Genomic DNA, 21,404 nt, shown 5'->3' on the forward strand with positions numbered 1-21,404 from the left:
TACGATAAAATGACACAATGATAATGTCAAAGGATGTTATAGAAAATGGGCATAGCAGCCTTTGCCTTCGCTGATATGTCATACACCGATCGATCTAGCTTAGCTTTGCACCACGTAGATGATGAGCTCGAAGGGTGCCAAGCAAAGCATTCCAGAAGGTGTCAGAGTAGACCTCACCTAGAGAACTCATTCCAAGACCTCATCATCATCATCATCATCATCATCATCATCATCCAAACCACAGTTGCTCCACTGAGATGTTAACCCTGGGAGAAGGTTGACCATTGCTGTGTTCCAATTAGCCATACTATCCGTACTTACTATACTTAGTTTGAGTGCTTAGGGTGATCGGGGCGAATATAAGTTTACTGAAAAGACCCGGATGGTGTACTCAAAACGTTCAAACCGTGGATTGTGGATCGATGTACACTTTTCGTACTCAATGGCAACCATCTTAGCTATGTAGCTGAAGAGGCGGAGCCAGGCTGAGCCACATGCCTGCTTTAATAGTAATTTTTTAGTTTTTATAGCTTTTTGTAGCAGCTAGCCGTAAAGAGTTCACCATTCAAAGCAGGATGTTTATGCGGGGGAGGAGCCGAGGCGGCAGTCGAGATCGTAATTCCGGTTAGTGCACCACAGAGCATTCGATTTGGAACGACACTGACATCTGAAAATCAGCGCACTTAGTGAAAGCGGATAGTGTACTATGGTTAAGTGTACTCATGGAAATATGGATATCAGAACACAGCACACGTCTGGTCAGAGGTGGAGGCCTAGGCAGGGGTTGGTGTGGGATTGGAGATGGTGGTGGAGATGATGGTGATGGTAATAGTGGTGGTGGTGGAGGTGATGGTAATGGAAATGGTGGAGATGTTTGTCGAGATGATGGGGATGGTAGTGGGAATGGGTGGTGAGGGTGGTAATGGTAGTAGTGGAATGGAGATGATGGTGTTGGTTGAGGTGGTGGGAATGGGTGGTGATGGTAATGGTGGTGCTGACAGTCGTCTTCTAAGACGATTTCCCTTCACAGCATCAATCTTTTGGATTGCTTGATGGATTTGGAGTTAAATGCGGTAATGGAGCGACAGGCAGTCCAGAACGCTTTTGTTAGTGATTAGCCAGCGTGCCGTGGTTAAAGACCGAGCGCGCCAGCAGGACTCTGGAGTAACGAGTTGTATATTTGAAGTACTGAGCAGACATTCATGTCTGGGCCTGGATTTCTCTCAAACATATTCCCAAAGATATCTCTCCATTTAAATCCATCACACTACACAGAGGATCCATGTGTTTCAGTGCTCTCAGAGCCGACTGCTGGACGGGTTTAAACACACCTGTTCTGAATGATGAATGCATGAATAAATATGAATTTATTTAGTGGCTTGCGGACATCACATCACTCTGAATACAGTGCCTATAATTAGACTGGCCAAGTACAGGACGGTGCAGCAACTGGAGGGTGTTCAACCCCCAACCCAGAGGAACCGGGTTCGATCCCGACGTCTACCACGCTACTGAGCCTAGAGGTTTCCTGCTTCTGAAGGACGTGGGTCTGAACCCAACGCTCGTCTCTTTTGATAAAAGCTCAATCTTACATTTACATTAAGGGCATTGAGCAGATGCTCTTTTCCAAAGCGACTCCGATAAGTCGTACCCAGGCCACGAGGCCAGGCATTTAGCTTTTATCCAAAGTGACTTACAATAAGTACATTTGTCAGAAGAAAGTGAAACAACAATATATCGCTGTCGGTAAATTAAGGATGTTCATAGAATCAAGGGCCAAGCAATAACATCACTAGGTTAAAGGAGACATATTATGATGTTTTCCAACAGGTAAACATAGTATATGAGTTCCAGAAAACATGTTTTTGAAGCTGTTTGATGGAAATAGCTTTTAGAAAAAGAAATCTTGTCTAATCCCCTCTGTTTCAGTCTCTTCTGAATGCGCTGTTTCTGGTGTCTAGCTTTAATGCAAATGAGCTGCTGCCCATTGACCAATGAGCTGTCAGACTGAACCACAGAATGGAGGAGAAATGATTGTGGCCGTTTGCGGAGTTCTGGAGCTTTATATCTATATAATATAATATAATAATAATAATATAATATAATATAATATATAGGTAATTATTTAAGATTATATCTAAAAAGCTTTGTGCGCCTCGGATGATATTATGAAAGACTGCTTCTGACGTCTCTGGTACTTCCACAACAAGTAAAGGCTTGTATGTAGTGGGGGTTATCTCGACCATGGTTAAGAATAATTGGTGGAAAGGAACTTTGGCCTTGACTCTCTGAAGTCCAGGAACCACGACATGGAGGAGAAAGGGATTGCACTCCGGGAGCTGAGCTGCCAGACTGCCGCCGAACCTTCTGCGGCAGTTCAGCTCCCGGAGTACACCGCCGGAGCTGCCGGACTGCTGCCGAAGCTTCCGGCGGCAGTCCGGCGGGGAGGCTCAACTCCGGGAGCTGAACTGCCGCAGAAGGTTCGGCGGCAGTCTGGCAGCTCAGCTCCCGGAGTGCAATCCCTTTCTCCTCCATGTCGTGGTTCATGGACTTCAGAGAGTTCATGGACTTCAGAGACTTCGGCAGCAGTCCGTCTGAGAAAGGGATTGCACTCCCGGAGCTGAGCTGCCGGGCTGCCGCCGAGCTCTCCCCACCCGAGCTGCCTGTCCGCTGGTCCACAAAATCATAGCTATGCTCCTATTGGAAGGGAGTGGGGCACTGGGAGGTAATATTCAGATGTGCCCCCTTCCTACGTAGGAGGGGGCGCCGAAACTGACTCGCTTGTTTTGTAACTGTAGGCGGGGTACTTTCAGAAATGCATATCCCACTCAAAAAATCATGTGAGGACTTTTTTCAAAGTTTGTATGCGTGTGGGAGCACCAGAGACCCAAAACAACACCCCAAGTCCCGGGAAAAGTGTTGTTGTCCTAAAATGTTCCCTTTAACCCATTCCCTGTATGCAACAAAGATAGCTCGGATAAGATGATAATATTAACACAAACAGACGTTTCCCCAGAGTGTTTCTGAGCGTTTCGAGTCTCTCTCTACTGACACATGATGTCCAAGTACACAATATTAAAGTAAGATGGCTGGCCAGAGCAGCGATGTGATTGGTTCATTGTGGACGAAGTCGTTGATAGATGGAGTGCCAGTTTGTCTGCGTGTGTTTCTATGTGTGTGTGCTAGTGTGTCAAGTCTCACACAACAAACAACGATAACGTTTTTAGGTCCATACACTATATTAAGTGAAGCATTTGTGCAAAGTAACACATGAATGCTTTAGGTATGTCTCATTGACATTTTGGGAAATCATCTTCGTCACCTTCGTCGTTGTCGTAATTGTGTCAGGAAACTCTGACAGGCTTTGATCTTCCAAGGGGTGCGCTTGTTTTATCTACCGTGTCGGAGCGTCTGAGCTCCAGCACTGTTGGCTTTGGCTCTCTCTCTCTCTCTCTCTCTCTCTCTCTCTCTCTCTCTCTCTCTCTCTCTCTCTCTCTCTCTCTTTCTCTCTCTATCTCTCACTGACGATACGGGCCACTATCATCACTGTCTCTCGGCCAGTGAGCGAGTGATTGATCCTGGGTGGGCCAGTACCTTCCGTCCACCAATGAAACGCTACATTCTTCTTTATGCACATCACACACACCCACATACACACACACTCACACACAAACACACACACAAGCACACACAAACACACACAGACACACACACACACACAAACACACACTCACACTCACAGAGCATTGGAAGTCTGCATTCACACACATATGCCGACACACAAATACTCTCCCAGACACAAACGCAGCCCACACACAGACACTCCCCAGCATGTGTGTGTGTGTGTGTGTGTGTGTGTGTGTGTGTGTGTGTGTGTGTGTGTGTGTGTGTGTGTGTGTGTGTGTGGGTGACAGCCGCTGACAGCAACAGCGTGTCTCCACGCTGATCCTCGCGCAGATGGGAGACAGACTCCCAGACTGATCCCTCCGCCCGGAGTACGTAGAGCCCCCCAGTCCCCCCAGCCTCCCACCCCCCAGTCCCTGAGTCCTCCCACTCTCCCAGTCTTTCCAGTCTCCCAGTCCCCGGTCCTCCAGTCCTCCCATTACCTCCAGTCCTCCCAGTCCTCCCAGTCCCCAAGCCCCCCAGTCCTCCCAGTCTACCCAGTCCACTAGTCCCCCAGTCCTCCAATTCCCTCCAGTCCTCCCATTCCCTCCAATCCTCCCAGTCCTCCCAGCCCCCCAGTCCTCCCAGTCCCCCCAGTCCTCCAATCCCCCAGTCCTCTCAGTCCCCTAGTCCTCCCAGTCCCCCAAGTCCTCCCAGTCCTCCCAGTCTCCCAGTCCTCCCAGTTCCCCAGTCCTCCCAGTTCCCCAGTCCTCCCAGTTCCCCAGTCCTCCCAGTCCCCCCAGCCCAAACATAAAACCCAGTCCCCAGACCGATGTGAGCGCGTGCCGGACGCCAGCCCCTCCCCCAGGGGCAGAACCAATGGGCTGCTGCGTGGGGCTGGTTTAGGGGCGTCCGTGGGTCTGACAGAGAGGTATGAGGAGTGGGGCAAGTGTGAGTGACAGGTGACAGGGATATGACCCAGAGTTCAACAGGAGGACCGGAGGAGAGAGGCTGAGATAAGACCTATTGGTCTCTTCAACTCACAAACACACACACACAGTAACACACACCTACAGGACATACATTGAAGCACACACAAACACACACACACACACATACACACACTCACACACACACACACACACACACACACACACACACACACACACACACACACACACACTACCTTTTAGTAGAGATAACGGTAAAGATAAGTGGAGTCATAGAGTGAAGAGGAAAGGGAGGTGTGTTTCTGTGTCTGTGTGTGTGTCTCTGTGTGTGTGTGTGTGTGGGGGGGGGGGGGGGGGTAAAAGATAAGCCAATGACAGCTGCACAACATATTTGTGTGTCTTTGATTGTACAAGTATGTGTGTGAAAGTGGGTGTATGTATGTATGAGTCAGGGTGGATAGTTGACACCGAGACGGGTCATTAAGGAGCAGGTAGGGGTTAGACAGTGAACACAGAGACAGGTCATTGAGGAGCAGGTAGGGGTTAGACAGTACAGACACAGGTCATTAAAGAGCAGGTAGGATTTAGACTGTGAACACAGAGAAAGGTCATTGAGGAGCAGGTAGGGGTTAGACAGTGAACACAGAGACAGGTCATTAAGGAGCAGGTAGGGGTTAGACAGTACAGACACAGGTCATTAAAGAGCAGGTAGGATTTAGACTGTGAACAGAGAAAGGTCATTGAGGAGCAGGTAGGGGTTAGACAGTGAATACAGAGACAGGTCATTAAGGAGCAGGTAGGGGTTAGACAGTGACTACAGAGACAGGTCATTAAGGAGCAGGTAGGGGTTAGACAGTGACTACAGAGACAGGTCATTAAGGAGCAAGTAGGGATTAGAGCATCTTGCTCTGGGACATTGGGGTTTGAAACAATAACATTTGGATTGGAATCCAACACCAGAGCCACTAGACTGTACAGATCAGACTTTTTTGCAGTGTTATTGATTTTGTTACTTTTTTTTTGCAGAAAAAATTGTATGTTGCGTAATAATGCCAGTTAAGTGTGTTCACAGTTTTTTAATGGTTTGTATTCGTGTTTAGTTCTGGGTTTTATCACGTGGTTGTTTGTGAATAGGTTTTTAAGTGAGGTGTAATCTTGATCTATGATAGAAATACAACTGAATTTTAATCACAGGAATCACAAACAGCTCGGGTCAAATTCATGAGCAGGTGGCAGTGTGTGTGTGTGTGTGTGTGTGTGTGTGTGTGTGTGTGTGTGTGTGTGTGTGTGTGTGTGTGTGTGTGTGTGTGTGTGTGTGTGTGTGTGTGTGTGTGTGTGGATGTGCTTCTGTGTGTGTGAGTGTGTGGATGTGCTTCTGTGTGTGTGTGTGTGTGTGTGTGTGTGTGTGTGTGTGTGTGTGTGTGTGTGTGTGTGTGTGTGTGTGTGTGTGTGTGTGTGTGTGTGTGTGTGTGTGTGTGTTTCTGCAGATCCTGCCAGCTGTATTTCTAAATACCTAGGGACCAGGTGATGGCTCTGCTCAAGCTGTTAATCTACTCCATAATTGCATTCATTAACATATATATAGCACATGGATTGATTGGATTTTTTTGGCCATAAAATTTTATATTTACTTCAAACATTAGTATTTCAAAGTCTAATGTAATGTGTGTCTCTCTCTCCTTATCTCTCTCTCTATCTCTGCCTCTCTCTCCCTCTCCTTCTCCCCCCCCTCTCTCTCTCTCTCTCTCTCTCTCTCTCTCTCTCTCTCTCTGCCTCCCCCCCTCTCTCCCTTCTCCCTTTCCCCCTCTCTCTCTCTCTCTCTCTCTCTCTCCCTCTCTCTCTCTCTCTCTCTCTCTCCCTCTCCTTCTCCCACACTATCTGTCTCTCTCTCTCTCTCTCTCTCTCTCTCTCTCTCTCTCTCTCTCTCTCTCTCTCTCTCCCTCTCCTTCTCCCGCACACTCTCTCTCTCTCCCTCTCCCTCCCTCCCTCCCTCTCTCTCTCTCTCTCTCTCTCTCTCTCTCTCTCTCTCTCTCTCTCTCTCTCTCTCTCTCTCTCTCTCTCTCTCTCTCTCTCTCTCTCTCTCCCCCTCTCTCTCTCTCCCCCCCTCTCTCTCGCAGCCTGTCACTGTAACCTCCACGCGCGACGCTGTCGGTTCAACATGGAGCTGTACAAGCTGTCCGGTCGCCGTAGTGGGGGTGTTTGCCTGAACTGCCGCCACAACACAGCGGGCCGCCACTGCCACTACTGCAAGGAGGGCTACTACCGTGACATGACCAAGGCCATCTCGCACCGCCGCGCCTGCAAAGGTACCGCCGCGCCACCACACGCTTGCTACATGCTACGCTCACTACATACCACGCCGCCACACGCTATGCTAACTACATGCTACGCCGCCACATGCTACGCTCGCTTGTTTGTGTTTGTGTAATGTGTGTTTGTAAGTAAGTGCAAGTATGTAGTTACAGTTTTTCTCAGTCGCTTTGGTACATTTCTCAGATCAGAATTGAAATTTGCACAACAGTAAGTGCATTTCTCAAAACAATTCGTACAAATAGCAAAACACCATGGATTTCATGCAAAAGCAAGTCTCTTGCTCAAAATCCTTAGTTTGTTTCTCAAAAGTAAATATCTGTGTCAATGAACATGTCAGTGCCATCAAAATGACAAGTCCTTGTGTTATTGTGTACGGATAAGACAGTCAAATTGCTTAGTCATGTTGTCAATATAACAGTGTAATCAGGAGGGATGTTAAAATGGCTAAAGCTTTGAGGACAATTATTGTAAATTGTAAATTACACCTTAGTGTACGTGGGAGATTGATTGCAAGAGACTGGACAAGATTCACATTTACGCTTTGACTATTTGTACTGTAATTTGTTGACAGACCATGTCATTCTTAGAATTGTGAACATAGGAAAATCTCCTTAGGGTAAACTGTACATGCATTGCTGTAGGAATTACAGTGCAGTCATCCTACACCTCCTGACGTTACTGTCTGTTGGGCCACAAATTCTCAGATAATGTAACATTGTGTTGTGCTCCAGCTATATATATACTTGCCAGTTCATGGTTCAGGAGATGCACCTTTGAGCTATTCCAGTAAACTGGTTGATCGTTGGTTGATCTAACACTTCCTACATTTCCCTTCATAGAGAAAGTCAAGATTCACCTGGTGGCAATTTACCAATTCAGGACAGATTTAGAAAAAAAGTCTAATGGAAATGTGTAGAAATATGCTTGACATATTATGACAACTTCTTCAACCATTTTGCATGTAAAGACTATGCAATAAACTAATGCCTAAATGTTGTGGGGGTGAGACTATTCAATAGAGACCCATTACAATACATTTTTATCAACATGACATAAGCAATTGATAATGTAGGAAAGAGCAGAGAATTGTACATAATCATTTGCATGAATGTACCAAAGCATTTGCAACTTGTTCAAAGAAATCAGAAACTGCTTTTTTGATGTGCACAAACGACACAATGATGTGAAGATTGAACAGGTAGTTTTGAGAATTTCAATTCTGATCCGAGAAATAACCAAAGCGACTGAGATAAACTGTAATGTGTGTGTGTGAGCATTTAGTGAGTGTGTGAGTGTGTTTGTGTTACCATCGCTGGCAGTGTGTCCTGATCCGGCTCCTGGCCCCTGATTCCAACACAACCCTCAGTGAGTGACGTTGTGCAGGATCCCATACTGTGGTCTCCCAACACATCCTCTGCTGTGTCCCCATTGGCGCCCCCACCCTTGCCTCCAACACCCCCTCTCTGGTGGGGGGTGCCCAGTGGTTTATTCCCTGGATTAACAACGTCGCCCCTCATCAAGCCCAGTGTAAACACAGCCCTCTTAGAGCGTCGTCACGGTGACACCTTACCTCTCGGCTGACACCCTGGTGATTTGTTCGCTCTCTCGTCCGCTCGTTTGCTCGCTGCATTAATCTGTACCCCAGGCGGAGCCCACCCCACCCTCCTCCTCCACCCCCCCTCCATTGGGCCTGGAGATCACTCAGCGGAGAGAGGGGCGAGGAGAGGGGGGCTTACAGGGACTGGGGGGACTGGGAGCCCTGGGGGCAGGAGACAGGTACTGGACCCTCCTCCTCCGTCAGGAGAGGAGGGGCTGGCGGAGAAGGAGGCTTGGTTAACGAGCGGCTGACTCACGCTCTCTTTGAAGCGGCTGCGCCCGTTAATGGGAAACATTACGGAGCCGCTCAGAACACTTTGTTATTAATCCAGGAACCCGGAGACCGAGAGCACTCACACACTCAGAGAGAACACACACACACACACACATTCACACAAAGAGAGCACTCACACACTCGCACAAACACACATAAACATAGAGAACACACACTCACACACACATAGAGAACACTCACACACCAATAGAGAACACTCATACACACATAGAGCACACTCACACACACACACACACACACACACACACACACACACACACACACACACACACACACACACACAAACACACACACAAACATCCCAAACACACATGCAGCACACCTAGATGCACACCTATGAACACATGAACACATGAACCCATGATGAGACAGGCCTTATGCGCTCCACTCACTGATCCTCTGCTGCTCTGAGAGCCAACGGTCCCCCAGAACCAGAGACCAAGAACCAGAGATCCAGAACCAGAGACCCAGAACAAGAGATCCAGAACCAGAGACCCAGAACCTGAGAGCCAGAACCAGAGACCCAGAACCAGACCCAGAACCAGAGAGCCAGAACCAGAACCAGAGACGCAGAACTAGAGACCCAGAACCAGACAACCAGAACCAGAGACCCAGAACCAGAGACCAGTGATCCAGAACCAGAGACTCAGAACCAGAAACCCAGAACCAGACCCAGAGACCCAGAACCAGAGACCAAGAACCAGAACCAGAACCAGAGACACAGAACCAGGACCAGTGACCCAGAACCAGAGACCCAGAACTAGAGAACCTGTACCAGAACCAGAGATCCAGAACCAGAGAACCAGAACCAAAGACCCGGGTGATTAGTCTGAGGTCTGGAGCAGGTCCCAGGTCCCATCTGTGACGGTCTGCCCCCCCCCCCCCCCCACTTTCCCCCCTCCTCCCCTCCTCGCTGCCTCCATCCCTGTTTATTTACTCCTGCCCCGGCAGCAGCCCGCTGTGGCTTCACACTCCGTGCTCTGCAGAGCTCTGTTGCAGCTGTGCTACCATGTCTTCTGTTTGTTGAGCCTCAACACTTTTATCCAAACAAACTCCCAGAGTCAAGTCCAATCAATTCAACCTTATTAGTTCAGCCCCTAATTACAGTCCCAGTCTCACAGGGCTTCACAGGCCGTATAGTCATGACTCCCCCTCGCTGCGGTCCCCGAGGGCCAGAGGAAAGCCCCTTCATTAGTGAGGAAGAGATCAGAGACGTAACGCAGAGTGGGGGATCCCTCTTACAGTTCTGGTAAGGGTTCAATGGGGCCGTCATTGATGTACATAGTGGCATTAAAGCCTTATATTTTGAATGATAGAAAAGGAGTATTGTGCTTCAGGTGGGATGGGGATCACAGCAACACACATGGACTGAAGCAGAGAGTCACCAACACGATGACCCCAGAGGTCCTTGAGGAGCAGGTGGGAGTCAGGGAGCATCAAGAGATAGACTGAGGTCATCGGGGATCGAACCTGCTGACCTTCAGCTGAAAGAGAAACTCTTGCCCCTACATTGTTCTGCCCCAGAAAGTGTGAGTGCGTGTGTGCGTGTCTGTGTGTGTATGTCCCTGTATGTCTGTGTGTGTGTTTAATGAGGCTGTGAAAACATGTTGAAGGCGGTGACTCTTAAATTAAACTGTCCATGATAATAGTGACACAACGATAGTGATGACAATGATGATGGTGATGACAGTGATGGTGTCTCTTGTCCCCCCAGCGTGTGACTGCCACCCGGTGGGAGCTGCGGGTAAGACGTGTAACCAGACAACGGGTCAGTGCCCATGCAAGGACGGGGTGACGGGCATCACCTGCAACCGCTGCGCCAAGGGCTACCAGCAGAGCCGCTCGCCCATTGCCCCCTGCATCAGTAAGCCCCGCTCTGTCCCACGCCGTCGGGCACTCTGACAAGCTCATGGGGAGGGATCAGGGGACTACAGTCTGGGTCCCTCAGAATTAGTCTAACCTGAAGGCCTTGACATAGAAGGGAGGGAACTAAGAACAGTATGGCTGGTTTGGGACCCGACTGAAGCTCCGTACCGGCCATCGATGGCCACAGGGTGCAGAGTGGACTCTGATGTGGAGGCATGTGGTTCAGGAAGGAGAGCGGGTTGGCTGGTCACCAGAAGTTTGCTAGTTCGATCCCCGGCTCCTTCTAGCTGAGTGTTGAGGTGACCCTGAGCAACCCAGCTCCTGACGAGCTGGCTGTCACCTTGCTTGGTTGACTCCGGTGTCGGTGTGTGAATGTCTGCATGAATGGGTGAATGTTGGGCAATATTGTCAAGTGCTTTGAGCGGTCACTGGTTAGAAAAGCACTGTATAAATACAGTCTGTTAACCATTAAGTTATCTTCCCCATTTCCCCCCCAGACCTTGACGCTACTGCAGGGGTAGGTCAACAGAACCACGGATGTGTTCCTGTCTGAACTCGTCTCCGTCCGTATCGGCAGCTCGAGAACCTCTGCCGAGACGCCATTTTCCATTTCGTTTTTTAGGCTTATTTTAGATCAGAGGGAGAGAATAAAACGATAATGTATAACAGTGCTGTGTGTCGTTGGGTTTGGAAAACCTTAGAAACGGGATCGGTTTTGTGAGTTATTTTATTGGCCGAACTCATTTCCTGTGTTTTCCTTCACATCTGGTCGATTTATTCTGGACGGTTGTTGTGTGCTGTTAACTCTCGCTAAGATAAACACAGCACAGCAGCACGGCCTATCACAAGACCCCGTCCACGGTCACCACCGTTAAGGGTCTGTCGACCAATAAAAACAAAACAATGCTAGCTGATGTGTTTATTGGCTGTATCAGCGGCCTGCAGGTTCTCCAGCTCCTCAATCACAGCTCCAAGCCACGCAAGAGGGGTTAGCTCGCTAGCTAACGGTCGCTAAAGCTATCAGCATCAAACAGCAAGCTGGCCGGCCTAGATAAGAGAGCAGACAATGAAGTCTGGACACAGAGGCGGCGTTTACCACTGTCCAGTAGAGTGCTGCCATTAATCAGGGGTGAAGGAGGCTGATAGAGGGGAGGTCTGAGGGGGTCCAGGAGGCGACGGAGATAGGCCTCCATCACCTAGGAGCCCACTGTAACCCTGGGAATCTGGTGGAACCTGGTTGACCCGTTGGTACCAGGTTGAACCGGGTGAAACCAGGGTTCTTTCACTCCGCCCGGAGAGAGGAGCTCAGCTCATGTAAAAGTTGGAGGGAAACTGCGGTTCTTAAGTTCAAGTCGAGCCTGAGTTTTTTCTCTCGCGTTCTCTTCTTCTTCTCGTTGTTCTCGATAATGTGTGTGAGTATTTAATGGCACGTTGTTAACCGTATTGAACCGCGTTAACGAGGCCAGTGGCGGGGCTGATGCCCACCACTCGCACGCTCCCGGCCCTCAGAGCGGCGAGGAGAACCTCCGCCTGCATCGCACGCTGCAGTCCTGATTGATACCAGAACGTCTGAACTCAGAGAACACCACACAGCGCTGGGTTCAATGAGGACCGCTGAGGAGCCGAGCCAGGGAATAGACCAGGGCGTGTTTATGGGCTAGGATTGGGTTTTTCCTTTTTGTTTCATCCACTCTGATTTTGTCCATATAGATTAACATTCAGGGCATTTAGCAGAGGCTTTTATCCAAAGCCACTTACAATAAATACATCTGTCAGAAGAAAGAGAAATAACAATATATCTCTGTCGGTACAGTAAGGATGTTCATAGAACCAAGGGCCAAGCACCAACCATCAATAGGTTAACCCATTCCCCGTATACAACAGAGATAGCCTGGATTGTCCCTTAATCTCATATTTTAATTTCATTGCATATTTTATTTGTATTTATTGATTCTTGTCAATGTACCCCTGCCTCTATTGATCGATTGCTTTAAAATTACCAATCATATTTATTAATAAGTGCATTGATTAAAGCAAGCTTTGTGAACTTTGTTTCTGCAGGTTAGGGGATTACCTCTCGAGTCTCTGACCTCATCGTAAGTGAACATCTTCTTGTTTGTCTCCTCTCCTCAGAGATCCCTGTAGCCTCTCCGACGGTATCCTACAGCAGTCCAGACGAGCCTTCAGGTGAGCACATGTTTCCTCACCACTGGCGCTCCTTCCAGACCTGCTGCTTGGAGACTATTCTATAGAGCTTAAATATAGGTTAACTAAACTAGGCTTAACTAGAAGAAAAGATAAACTAAGCTGAGCTATAATGATTTGAATTAACGTGACTAAACTTTATTAAACTCAACCTAACTCGACTAAACTAAACTAAACAAACCCCATACCAAACTCAAGCCAAGGTATTTACTAAAATAAACCCAAATCAACACATTTCACAAGAAAACTACATTTGTAGTCTTTACAGGTTAGAGCTAACGTGAGACTCCAGGTCTAAGTCCTGGTCCATAAACCCCCTCCCCGACTCTCTGGCCTGTCAACCATCCCCTCTCCCCCTCACTGCCACCCAGACACAGACCCCCCAGGGTCGCTCCTAACAGCATTACACGCCTCGTTAGAGCCGGCTTGTTCTCTAATCAGAGCCGTCTGTGGGGAGAGGACACCATTTACAGCCTCGTGAGGGCTCCTATTAGACTATGGAAAATCTGCCTGTTTGATCTGGTTATGAGGTTTATAAAGACAAAAAAAATCCGCCCCCTTGATATAAAAAGGCCTCATATGCTTGTTATGTTATCCCAACACCACAACTATTAACTGTTTGATTTAGTAGACGCTTTTACCCAGATGGCCTACAGTGAGATGGGTTCTCCTTGATTAGATTGAGGAGCAGGTAGGGAAGGAGGGAGGTGAGGAGGTAGGGAAGGAGGAAGGGGAGGAGAGAGGGAAGGAGGTAGGGGTGAAGGGAGGGGAGGAGGGAGGGGAGGAGGGCATCTTTTTTATGTAGGCCCACGGGCAGACTGTGGACATCAGGATTTTCACCCACACAATGACACTCACAAACTCACACACACACACAGACATACACACACACACACACACACACACACACACGCATACAGAGCTCCAACAGGAAGTAGACAGAGAGCTTGGACCCAGTAATGACCATCACACCATGGCCCAGTTTCTTTTGGGGTTCAGCTCCCCGCAGCACAGCGCCCTCTTTGGTTGACCGAGGAACTGCGCGGTCGGCCGCCAGCAGCCTGTTCTGATTCCTGTCACAAATCTCCCAGCGGCGACACACAACCCTCAGAACCAGCAGCAGTGGCCCCGCGGGCCCCAGGCCCTGGTGAAGAGGCCCTCACAAAGGGGCTGTTTGTCCCTCAGCGGGGCCCCGGCCCTACTGGGGCCCTGGCTGTGATAGCGGCGATGGGCTAATGGGTAACGCTAGCTTTCAAAGAGCTCTATGGTGGGTGGGTGGTGGTGGGGGGCCCCATGGCCCCTAGTGGAGGGGGGGGGGGGTTAGTAGGGGCCCCGCCCTCGCCGGTGTATCTCCATGGAAAGCGGGCGTGGTTGGCGGTACGGCCACGCCCCTCTCGTTTACTTTAGGACCTTGTGTCTCTCCCCCGAACGCTCCTCGTTTCCGTAGAAACGTGTTTCCTCCGTGCGAGCACCCACCAACACCTCAAACACCGGGGGGGGTGGGGGGGGGGGAGTGGAGGGGCGTTTTTTACTTGTTCCATCGTTGCCCCGGCAACTTCATTCACACGGAGGCTGAAAGGGAAGAAAGGGGGAGACGGGACAGAGGGCGCGGGGAAATAATGAAGTTTGTCCATATTCAGACCGACTGAAAAGGCCCCCCCCCCCCCCCCGCTCTCTCAGCCGCCTCCCCCCTTCCTCCCCTCTCCCACTGCCCCCCCCCCCCCCCCTCTCGGTTTTTCCTCTAAAGGACCTCAAGGCCCATTACACTGAGCCCTGGAAATTAACTAAGTACTTTTACTCTTCTCCTTTAGCTCCTGTGTTGTGGCCTCTTCTATATTATCATAAAATCTGACATCAAGTCTACTGAATGTATTATATGTATCTGTGGAGAAACCTTCTCATTTATACAAAAAAAAAGCTTAAAAGCTTTTCAAGAGTAGCTCCACTCGCTGGTGGGTTAACCCCGCAGGCAGGAGTGGAGGCCTTAAGCAACCCCAGGTTAGATTCCAGCCCACGGCCCTATGCTCCTTATCGCCACCCCTACTATCCGTGGAGAACGTCTCTGGGAGTCAGCTGTGCATCTGGAGAAAGGGAACATTAGGACTCATTTTAATGCTGTTGGTCACACACACTTTAACACACAACTTAACACACACACCTACAAAACACACCTTCACACATGCTTACCGGCACAAAAACACACATACACACAGATCTTCAAAATATCGAGAAGACCATAATAAACGCCTTGGTTAAAATTGTAATCTCGTTATATAACTGTCTCTGTCTCTGTCTCTCTCTGTCTGTCGGTCTATCTATCTCTCTCTCTCTTTCTGTCTCTCGGTCTGTCTGTCTGTCTGTCTGTCTATCTGTCTGTCTGTCTATCTGTCTGTCTGTCTGTCTGTCTGTCTGTCTGTCTGTCTGTCTGTCTGTCTGTCTGTCTGTCTGTCTCTCCGCCTGTCTGTCGGTCTCTGTCTGTCTGTCTGTCTGTTGGTCTGTTTGTCTCTCTCTCCGCCTGTCTGTCTGTCTGTTGGTCTCTCTGTCTGTCTGTCTCTCTCTCTCCCCCAGACTGTGATTCTTACTGCAAGACCTCCAAGGGGAAGCTGAAGATCACGATGAAGAAGTACTGTAAGAAAGACTTTGGTGAGTTCATCTCTCTGCTACCTGAACCCTGCCACAGGGGTCAGAGGTCAGCCTGAACCCCTGCAACCCCCTGATGGACAGCGCAGTAACCCATGGTAACCATCCGTCTGCCTCTGTGGAGAGGGAGATGGAACAGATTATGACATGGGAAAGGAAATGATTGACCAATCGGAGCAGCTCGTGAGACACAGACGTCTTTTCCTCTGAAGTTTATCAAAGCTCTTCCTGCCGCTCGCACACTTTAGGGGACCGTGATTGGTCAATATCCTCTCCCTCCCGTCTCATTAATATCTGCTGTCACAAGGGCCTTTGTGGCCCTCAGATCTCTATCTCAGAGTCTCCGGGGCCATCCCCCCCCACCTCCCCCTGCCCTGTGTGTGTGTGTGAGTGTTTCTGTGTGTGTGTGTGCGTGTGTTTGTGTGTGTGAATCTGTGTGAGTGTGTGTGTATGTATGCATGTATGCGTGTGTGTGTGTGTGTGTGTGTGTGTGTGTGTGTGTGTGTGTGTGTGTGTGTGGGTGTGGGTGGGTGTGGGTGTGTGTGTGGGTGTTTGCCCCAGGGTCACGGGAAAGGGGCCCCTGTGTTTAAACACAGCGGTACTCTTGGTCGGCCCCTGGCATTCCTGGGGGCCCCACCAGGTGGTCGAGCGTGGCCCGCTGACGGAGGAGCGCCGGTGTTGACCCAGGAGCCCTTTCTGTTGTCCTCTGACATCTCCTGCTGCCGTCGCCACGGAGACCGCCGACATAAAGGGGATACCCTCTCTTCGACTCATCTTTGGACACACACAAACAGACATACGACACACAAACATACACACAGATGCACACACACACCGACACACACACAGACACACACACTGACATACACATACACACACCGACAGACAAGCGTACACACACACCAACACACACACGTACACATACACCGACACACACCAAGACACACAACACACACAAACACACATACCAACACACACACATACACACAGATGCACACACACACCGACACACACACACTGACACACACACGTACAAATACACCGACACACACCGAGACACACACCAACACACACACCGACACACACGTACACACACACCACATACACACCTCGCTCATGCACACGTGCTAACATGCACGCATAGGCCTACAAAGAAACACACTCAAATATGCATAGATACTCACAAACAGACACGCACACACACATACACATATACACACATTTTAATTTTACACACAGACAAACAAATCTAACCACCCGCTCAGACATCACCACCGAGTGAACAAAATATCAAGAACCCTGACGCACACACACACACACACACACACACACACACACACACACACACACACAGACACACACACAGACACACGCAAATACACACACACACACACACACACTCCGCCCCCTCTGATAGCCATGGGGGGGCGGGAAGCCTTGGTGTAGTAATTAAGCGAGTGCTAATTTCATTAGCCCCACACTCGCCCCCACACGCCGCCCTGAAAAGGCCGGGCCCGGCAGGGGGTCCGGGGGGCCCCGACCCCCCAGCACACACGCTCTCCCCCCTCTCTCTCCCCTCTCTCCCCCTCACCCTGAGGTCGGGGGAGGACATGCTTTTCTGACACCATAAAAAAAGAGACATTGTGAGCAGAACAGCGAGGGCTCCTCGGGGCCAGCAGCCATTAGCCACAGACCATAATGAGCTCACGGTCCATTAACTGATCTGGGGCCGGAGTACAGACTGGGTATGAGGAAAGTGTCTGGACACTACATAGGCACTGTGAGGTGTGTTAGAGAGCCAGGGACCCACATCCTGTTTCTCTGGGGTATAAACATCTCAGTATGGTGTCTGTAACCTCGACCCACACCATCTCCACCTCTTCTACTCACCATCTACACCCCCACCTGCTCCAGCATCTCCACCACTGTCTCCACCATCACCATCTTCTCTACCACCACCAGCATCATCTCCTGCTCCTCTGTCATCCTCTGCACTGTAGGATTCATTTAAACCAAGCGCAGTGAGTGAGGGGTGAGTTAGGTTGAAGAAAGAGAAACAGAATACAGTGATTTAACTCAGTGAGAGAGTGAATGAGTGATCAAACAGTGTTAGCTAAACTATACAAATTGTTTTCATCTATAAAAACAATGACGATGTAAATAATTGCATCAGTGGTTGAGTTGCTGAGTGAGTGAGTGAAGGGTGAGTGAGTGAGAGAAGGGTGTGTGAGTGAGTGACGGATGAGTGAGTGACGGGTGAGTGAGTGAGTGAGTGAGTGAGTGAGTGAGTGAGTGAGTGAGTGAGTGAGTGAGTGAAGGGTGAGTGAGTGAGTGAGTGAGTGAGTGAGTGAAGGGTGAGTGAGTGAAGGGTGAGGGAGGGTGAGTGAGACATAGAGCAAAGGACTGAGAGAGAGGCTGGGCGTTTAAAGTCGTCCTCCATCGTGGACCCCTGACACGAGGGGCTGGGAGAGAGCTCTCAGCCCAGAGAGGAGTGCTCCAGCTGGGCAGGATTCTCACGCTATACCCCTGGAAGTGACTTTGGAACGCAACCTGGATAGCTAGTGGGGTCGGAATACACCCTTCCCCCTCTCTCTCTCTCTCTCCCCCCCCCCCCCTCTCTCTCTGTCTGTCTCTCTCTCTCCCCCCCCTCTCTCTCTCTCTCTGTCTCTCTCTCTCTCTCTCTCTCTCTCTCTCTCTCTCTCTCTCTCTCTCTCTCTCTCTATCTCTCTCTCTCTCTCTCTCTCTCTCTCTCTCTCTCTCTCTCTCTCTCTCTCTTACTCTCTCTCTCTTTCTCTCTCTTTCTTTCTCTCTCCCTTTATCGCTGGGAAGATAAATAGTGACCTCTCCTTAACACACATTCATGCGCATGCACACATACACACGCACAAACACACACACACACACACACACCCTTGCATACACAATCAGAGACACACACACAAACAGACTTGCACACAATCCCCCCCCCCAACACACACACACACACATGCACGCACACACTCAAACACACACAAACTCTTGTTCTTGCTTTCTTGGCAGTAATAAGGGAGGATTGATGAGGGAGGCAATAAACTCAGTCACGTTTGGCCGGAAACAAGGAGACTCTCTCTCTGGAGGATTTAGGATGGCCACCATTCAACACTACAGAAACATTACGTGTAACGGCAAGCAGCGCCGTTTCTGTTCCAAGGTGCGTGCATGTGTCATTGTGCGCGGGTTGTGCGTGCATCTAGTTTGTGAATTTCCCCGAATTGCATTATCGGCACTGGACAACATAGATTGGGCTAGGTAGCCCGCGATTGTTAGCCGGCGGCAGTTAGCCCGTGGCGGTTAGCCCGTGGTGGTTAGCCCGTGGTGGTTAGCCCGCGGCGGTTAGCTGGACTTGGCGCTAGAGGAGCTTGCGGTTGTTGTCCTGTTGTTCCTGAGACGGGCCCTTGAGGGCCGGTAGTAGGGCCCCTCGACCGGCCACATGCCACATACATGTGCTATTGTGCACGCAGAGCATGACCTCAAGTGTTTCTCACACCGCCTCATCCATTACTTTCCAAGATTGAGTCAATTCACACAATCGTGAGTGGTAACTATTCAGGATTAACACCTACCCCCTCTACTCTTTCTCTCTTCACAGACACACACGCACACAAATACACACAGACACACTCACACAAAGACACACACCCGCACACCCGCACACACACACACACACACACACACACACACACACACACACACACACACACACACACACACACACACACACACTCACACACAGAGTCGGTGTTAATAGCACATTCCGAGCCAGAGCACTCCACTTCGAGGACAGATTAGTACCTCGCCCCCAGAGCAGTTTCTGCTCTCTGCTGCAACAATGGAGGTGATGAGGGAAAGGCTGTTGGGGGATAGAGGATTCCACGCAGGGTCGCTTCTGCCACAGATCCCCTCCTCTCTGGGTCTGCTAATAAATAATAAACGTGTGATCGAGTGAGTTAGTGTTGCTCTAAAGGCTCCGGAGTTCGCGGATACACGCTGTGTCGACGTTCCCGTCTGACAGCGAGAGTGTCGGTTAAGTTATGACTCATGAAGGTAATGTCACGTTGGGGACGGGTCTAGGGTTTCACGTGCTCAGCCTCATGCACTGGCTCCTCTGTGGCTCTTGGCATGCAGACGAACGCTTTTTAGTTTTGACACAATTTCCAGATCGTGATGCGTTCCAGACGGCCTCGATCAGGTCGTCATCGGCCAATCATACGCATGGATTCTCCTCTCTGAGAGATGCGTTTGACGTTTGTCGTCCGTTTGAAGGGACAGGCCCCCCGAACCCCCAAACACCGTTCCTTTAGTCCCCCCCCCCAAGGGCAGCCCGGTGACACCCCCGTGAACTCCTCCCAGGTTGTTTTTACGGCGACGTCCACAGAAGGCAAACTCTGATTGGTCTACAAGGGGAGGTGCTTCTTTCGTTGTTAAAATCGGAAGTTTATTGGTTGTTACACATGTGTTAACTCGAACATGAACAAAGAACACGTCAATTGAATATTATGCTAGCTGACTCCCCCATGAGCTAACTCTGGTTTTAGCTCACTCCGTGCTACTACACTCTCCTTAGGTGACAACAACAAGACAAACGGGGCGTGAACTGAAACATGAGTTGATGAATAATCACAGTTTATGGTGAACTACCCTTTAACGTTTTATCCAGGATAATACGACTGAGTTTGAAATGCAAAAACAAAGAAACACAAAACTTCCAGGAATCAATGCGAGCAAAGGAATGTGCAGAGGAGGGAATATGGTTTAAATATTATCCATGTCTGCTCTGATGTGGTGATGCATTACAAATGATCATCTGTTTCGACTCTAGTTTTGATCAAGTAGCAGGTGATGCAAATTCAATCATGTCATTGGGACCGCAGAGTTGCTCACCAGCTTCGCTCCCCCCTCTCTCCCCTACCCCTTCTCTCCAACCTTTCTCCTCCCCCCCAGCGGTCCAAGCCCATGTCCTGAAGGGGGAAAAGGCGGGCGAGTGGTGGCGGTTCACCGTCAACCTGATCTCCGTCTACAAGCAAGGCGAGCGGCGGCTGCGGCGCGGGGACACCCTGCTGTGGGTGCGGGCCAAGGACCTGGCCTGCCGCTGTCCCAAGATCAAACCCGGCCGCAAGTACCTGCTGCTGGGCTCGGATGATGAGGAGGAGCGGGCGCCCGGGCCGGGGGGCCTGGTGGCGGACCGCAGCAGCCTGCTCATCCCCTGGAAGGACCTCTGGGGCCGGCGGCTCAGGAAGTTCCAGCAGCGCGACAAGAGGGGGAAATGCTGAAATAGGGGAGGGGGAGGTGGGGGAGAGAATGGGGAGAGGACTGATGGGAGAGAGAGAGCGAGGAGGGGAGGGGGAGGACTGATGGGGGAGAGAGGAGGGGGAGAGAGAGAGGAGGGGAGGGGGAGGACTGATGGGGGAGAGAGAGGAGGGGGAAGACTGATGGGGGAGGGAGAGGAGGGGGGAGGGAACTGATGGGAGAGAGAGAGAGAGGAGGGGAGGGGGAGGGCTGATGGGGGAGAGAGGAGTGGGAGGGCTGATGGGGGGAGAGAGAGAGGAAGAGGAGGGGGGAGGGGACTGATGGGAGAGAGAGGAGGGGAGGGGGAGAGGATGAGGGGGAGAGAGAGAGAGAGGAGAGGATGGGGGAGAGGGACAGGAGGGGGGAGAAATTATGGGAGAGAAGGGGGAAGGGTGGGGGAGAGGATGGGTTGTTGGGGGAGGAGGGGTGATGTTTCTGGGCAGTGCATGAGGAGGAGGAGGTGGTGGTGGTGGAGGAGGAGAAAGGGAACACACCAACTAGAGAGATGATAAAACGATGTTGTGAAACAGGGGGAGGTGGCTAGATGGTGAACGGGTGAATGCTGGTGCATCCGGTCAGATTAACAGCAGGAATAGTTTCATGACATTCAT

The 21,404-nt window shown here is 50.3% G+C and overlaps 1 protein-coding gene across 1 annotated transcript in view; it reads left to right on the forward strand.

Moving 5' to 3' along the window:
- ntn1b (netrin 1b) overlaps positions 1-20,778 on the forward strand; it is a 39,322-nt gene extending 18,544 nt beyond the window's left edge. The window contains exons 3-7 of the mRNA XM_060072881.1: positions 6,671-6,859; positions 10,472-10,621; positions 12,757-12,810; positions 15,397-15,471; positions 20,449-20,778. Of these exons, the coding sequence (XP_059928864.1) occupies positions 6,671-6,859; positions 10,472-10,621; positions 12,757-12,810; positions 15,397-15,471; positions 20,449-20,777 (797 nt within the window). The 3' untranslated portion in view covers position 20,778. The remainder of the gene's footprint in view (positions 1-6,670; positions 6,860-10,471; positions 10,622-12,756; positions 12,811-15,396; positions 15,472-20,448) is intronic.
- Positions 20,779-21,404: the final 626 nt, after the last annotated feature.

The sequence above is a fragment of the Gadus macrocephalus genome, chromosome 2, assembly GCF_031168955.1.
Source record: "Gadus macrocephalus chromosome 2, ASM3116895v1".
Classification (NCBI taxonomy): domain Eukaryota; kingdom Metazoa; phylum Chordata; class Actinopteri; order Gadiformes; family Gadidae; genus Gadus; species Gadus macrocephalus.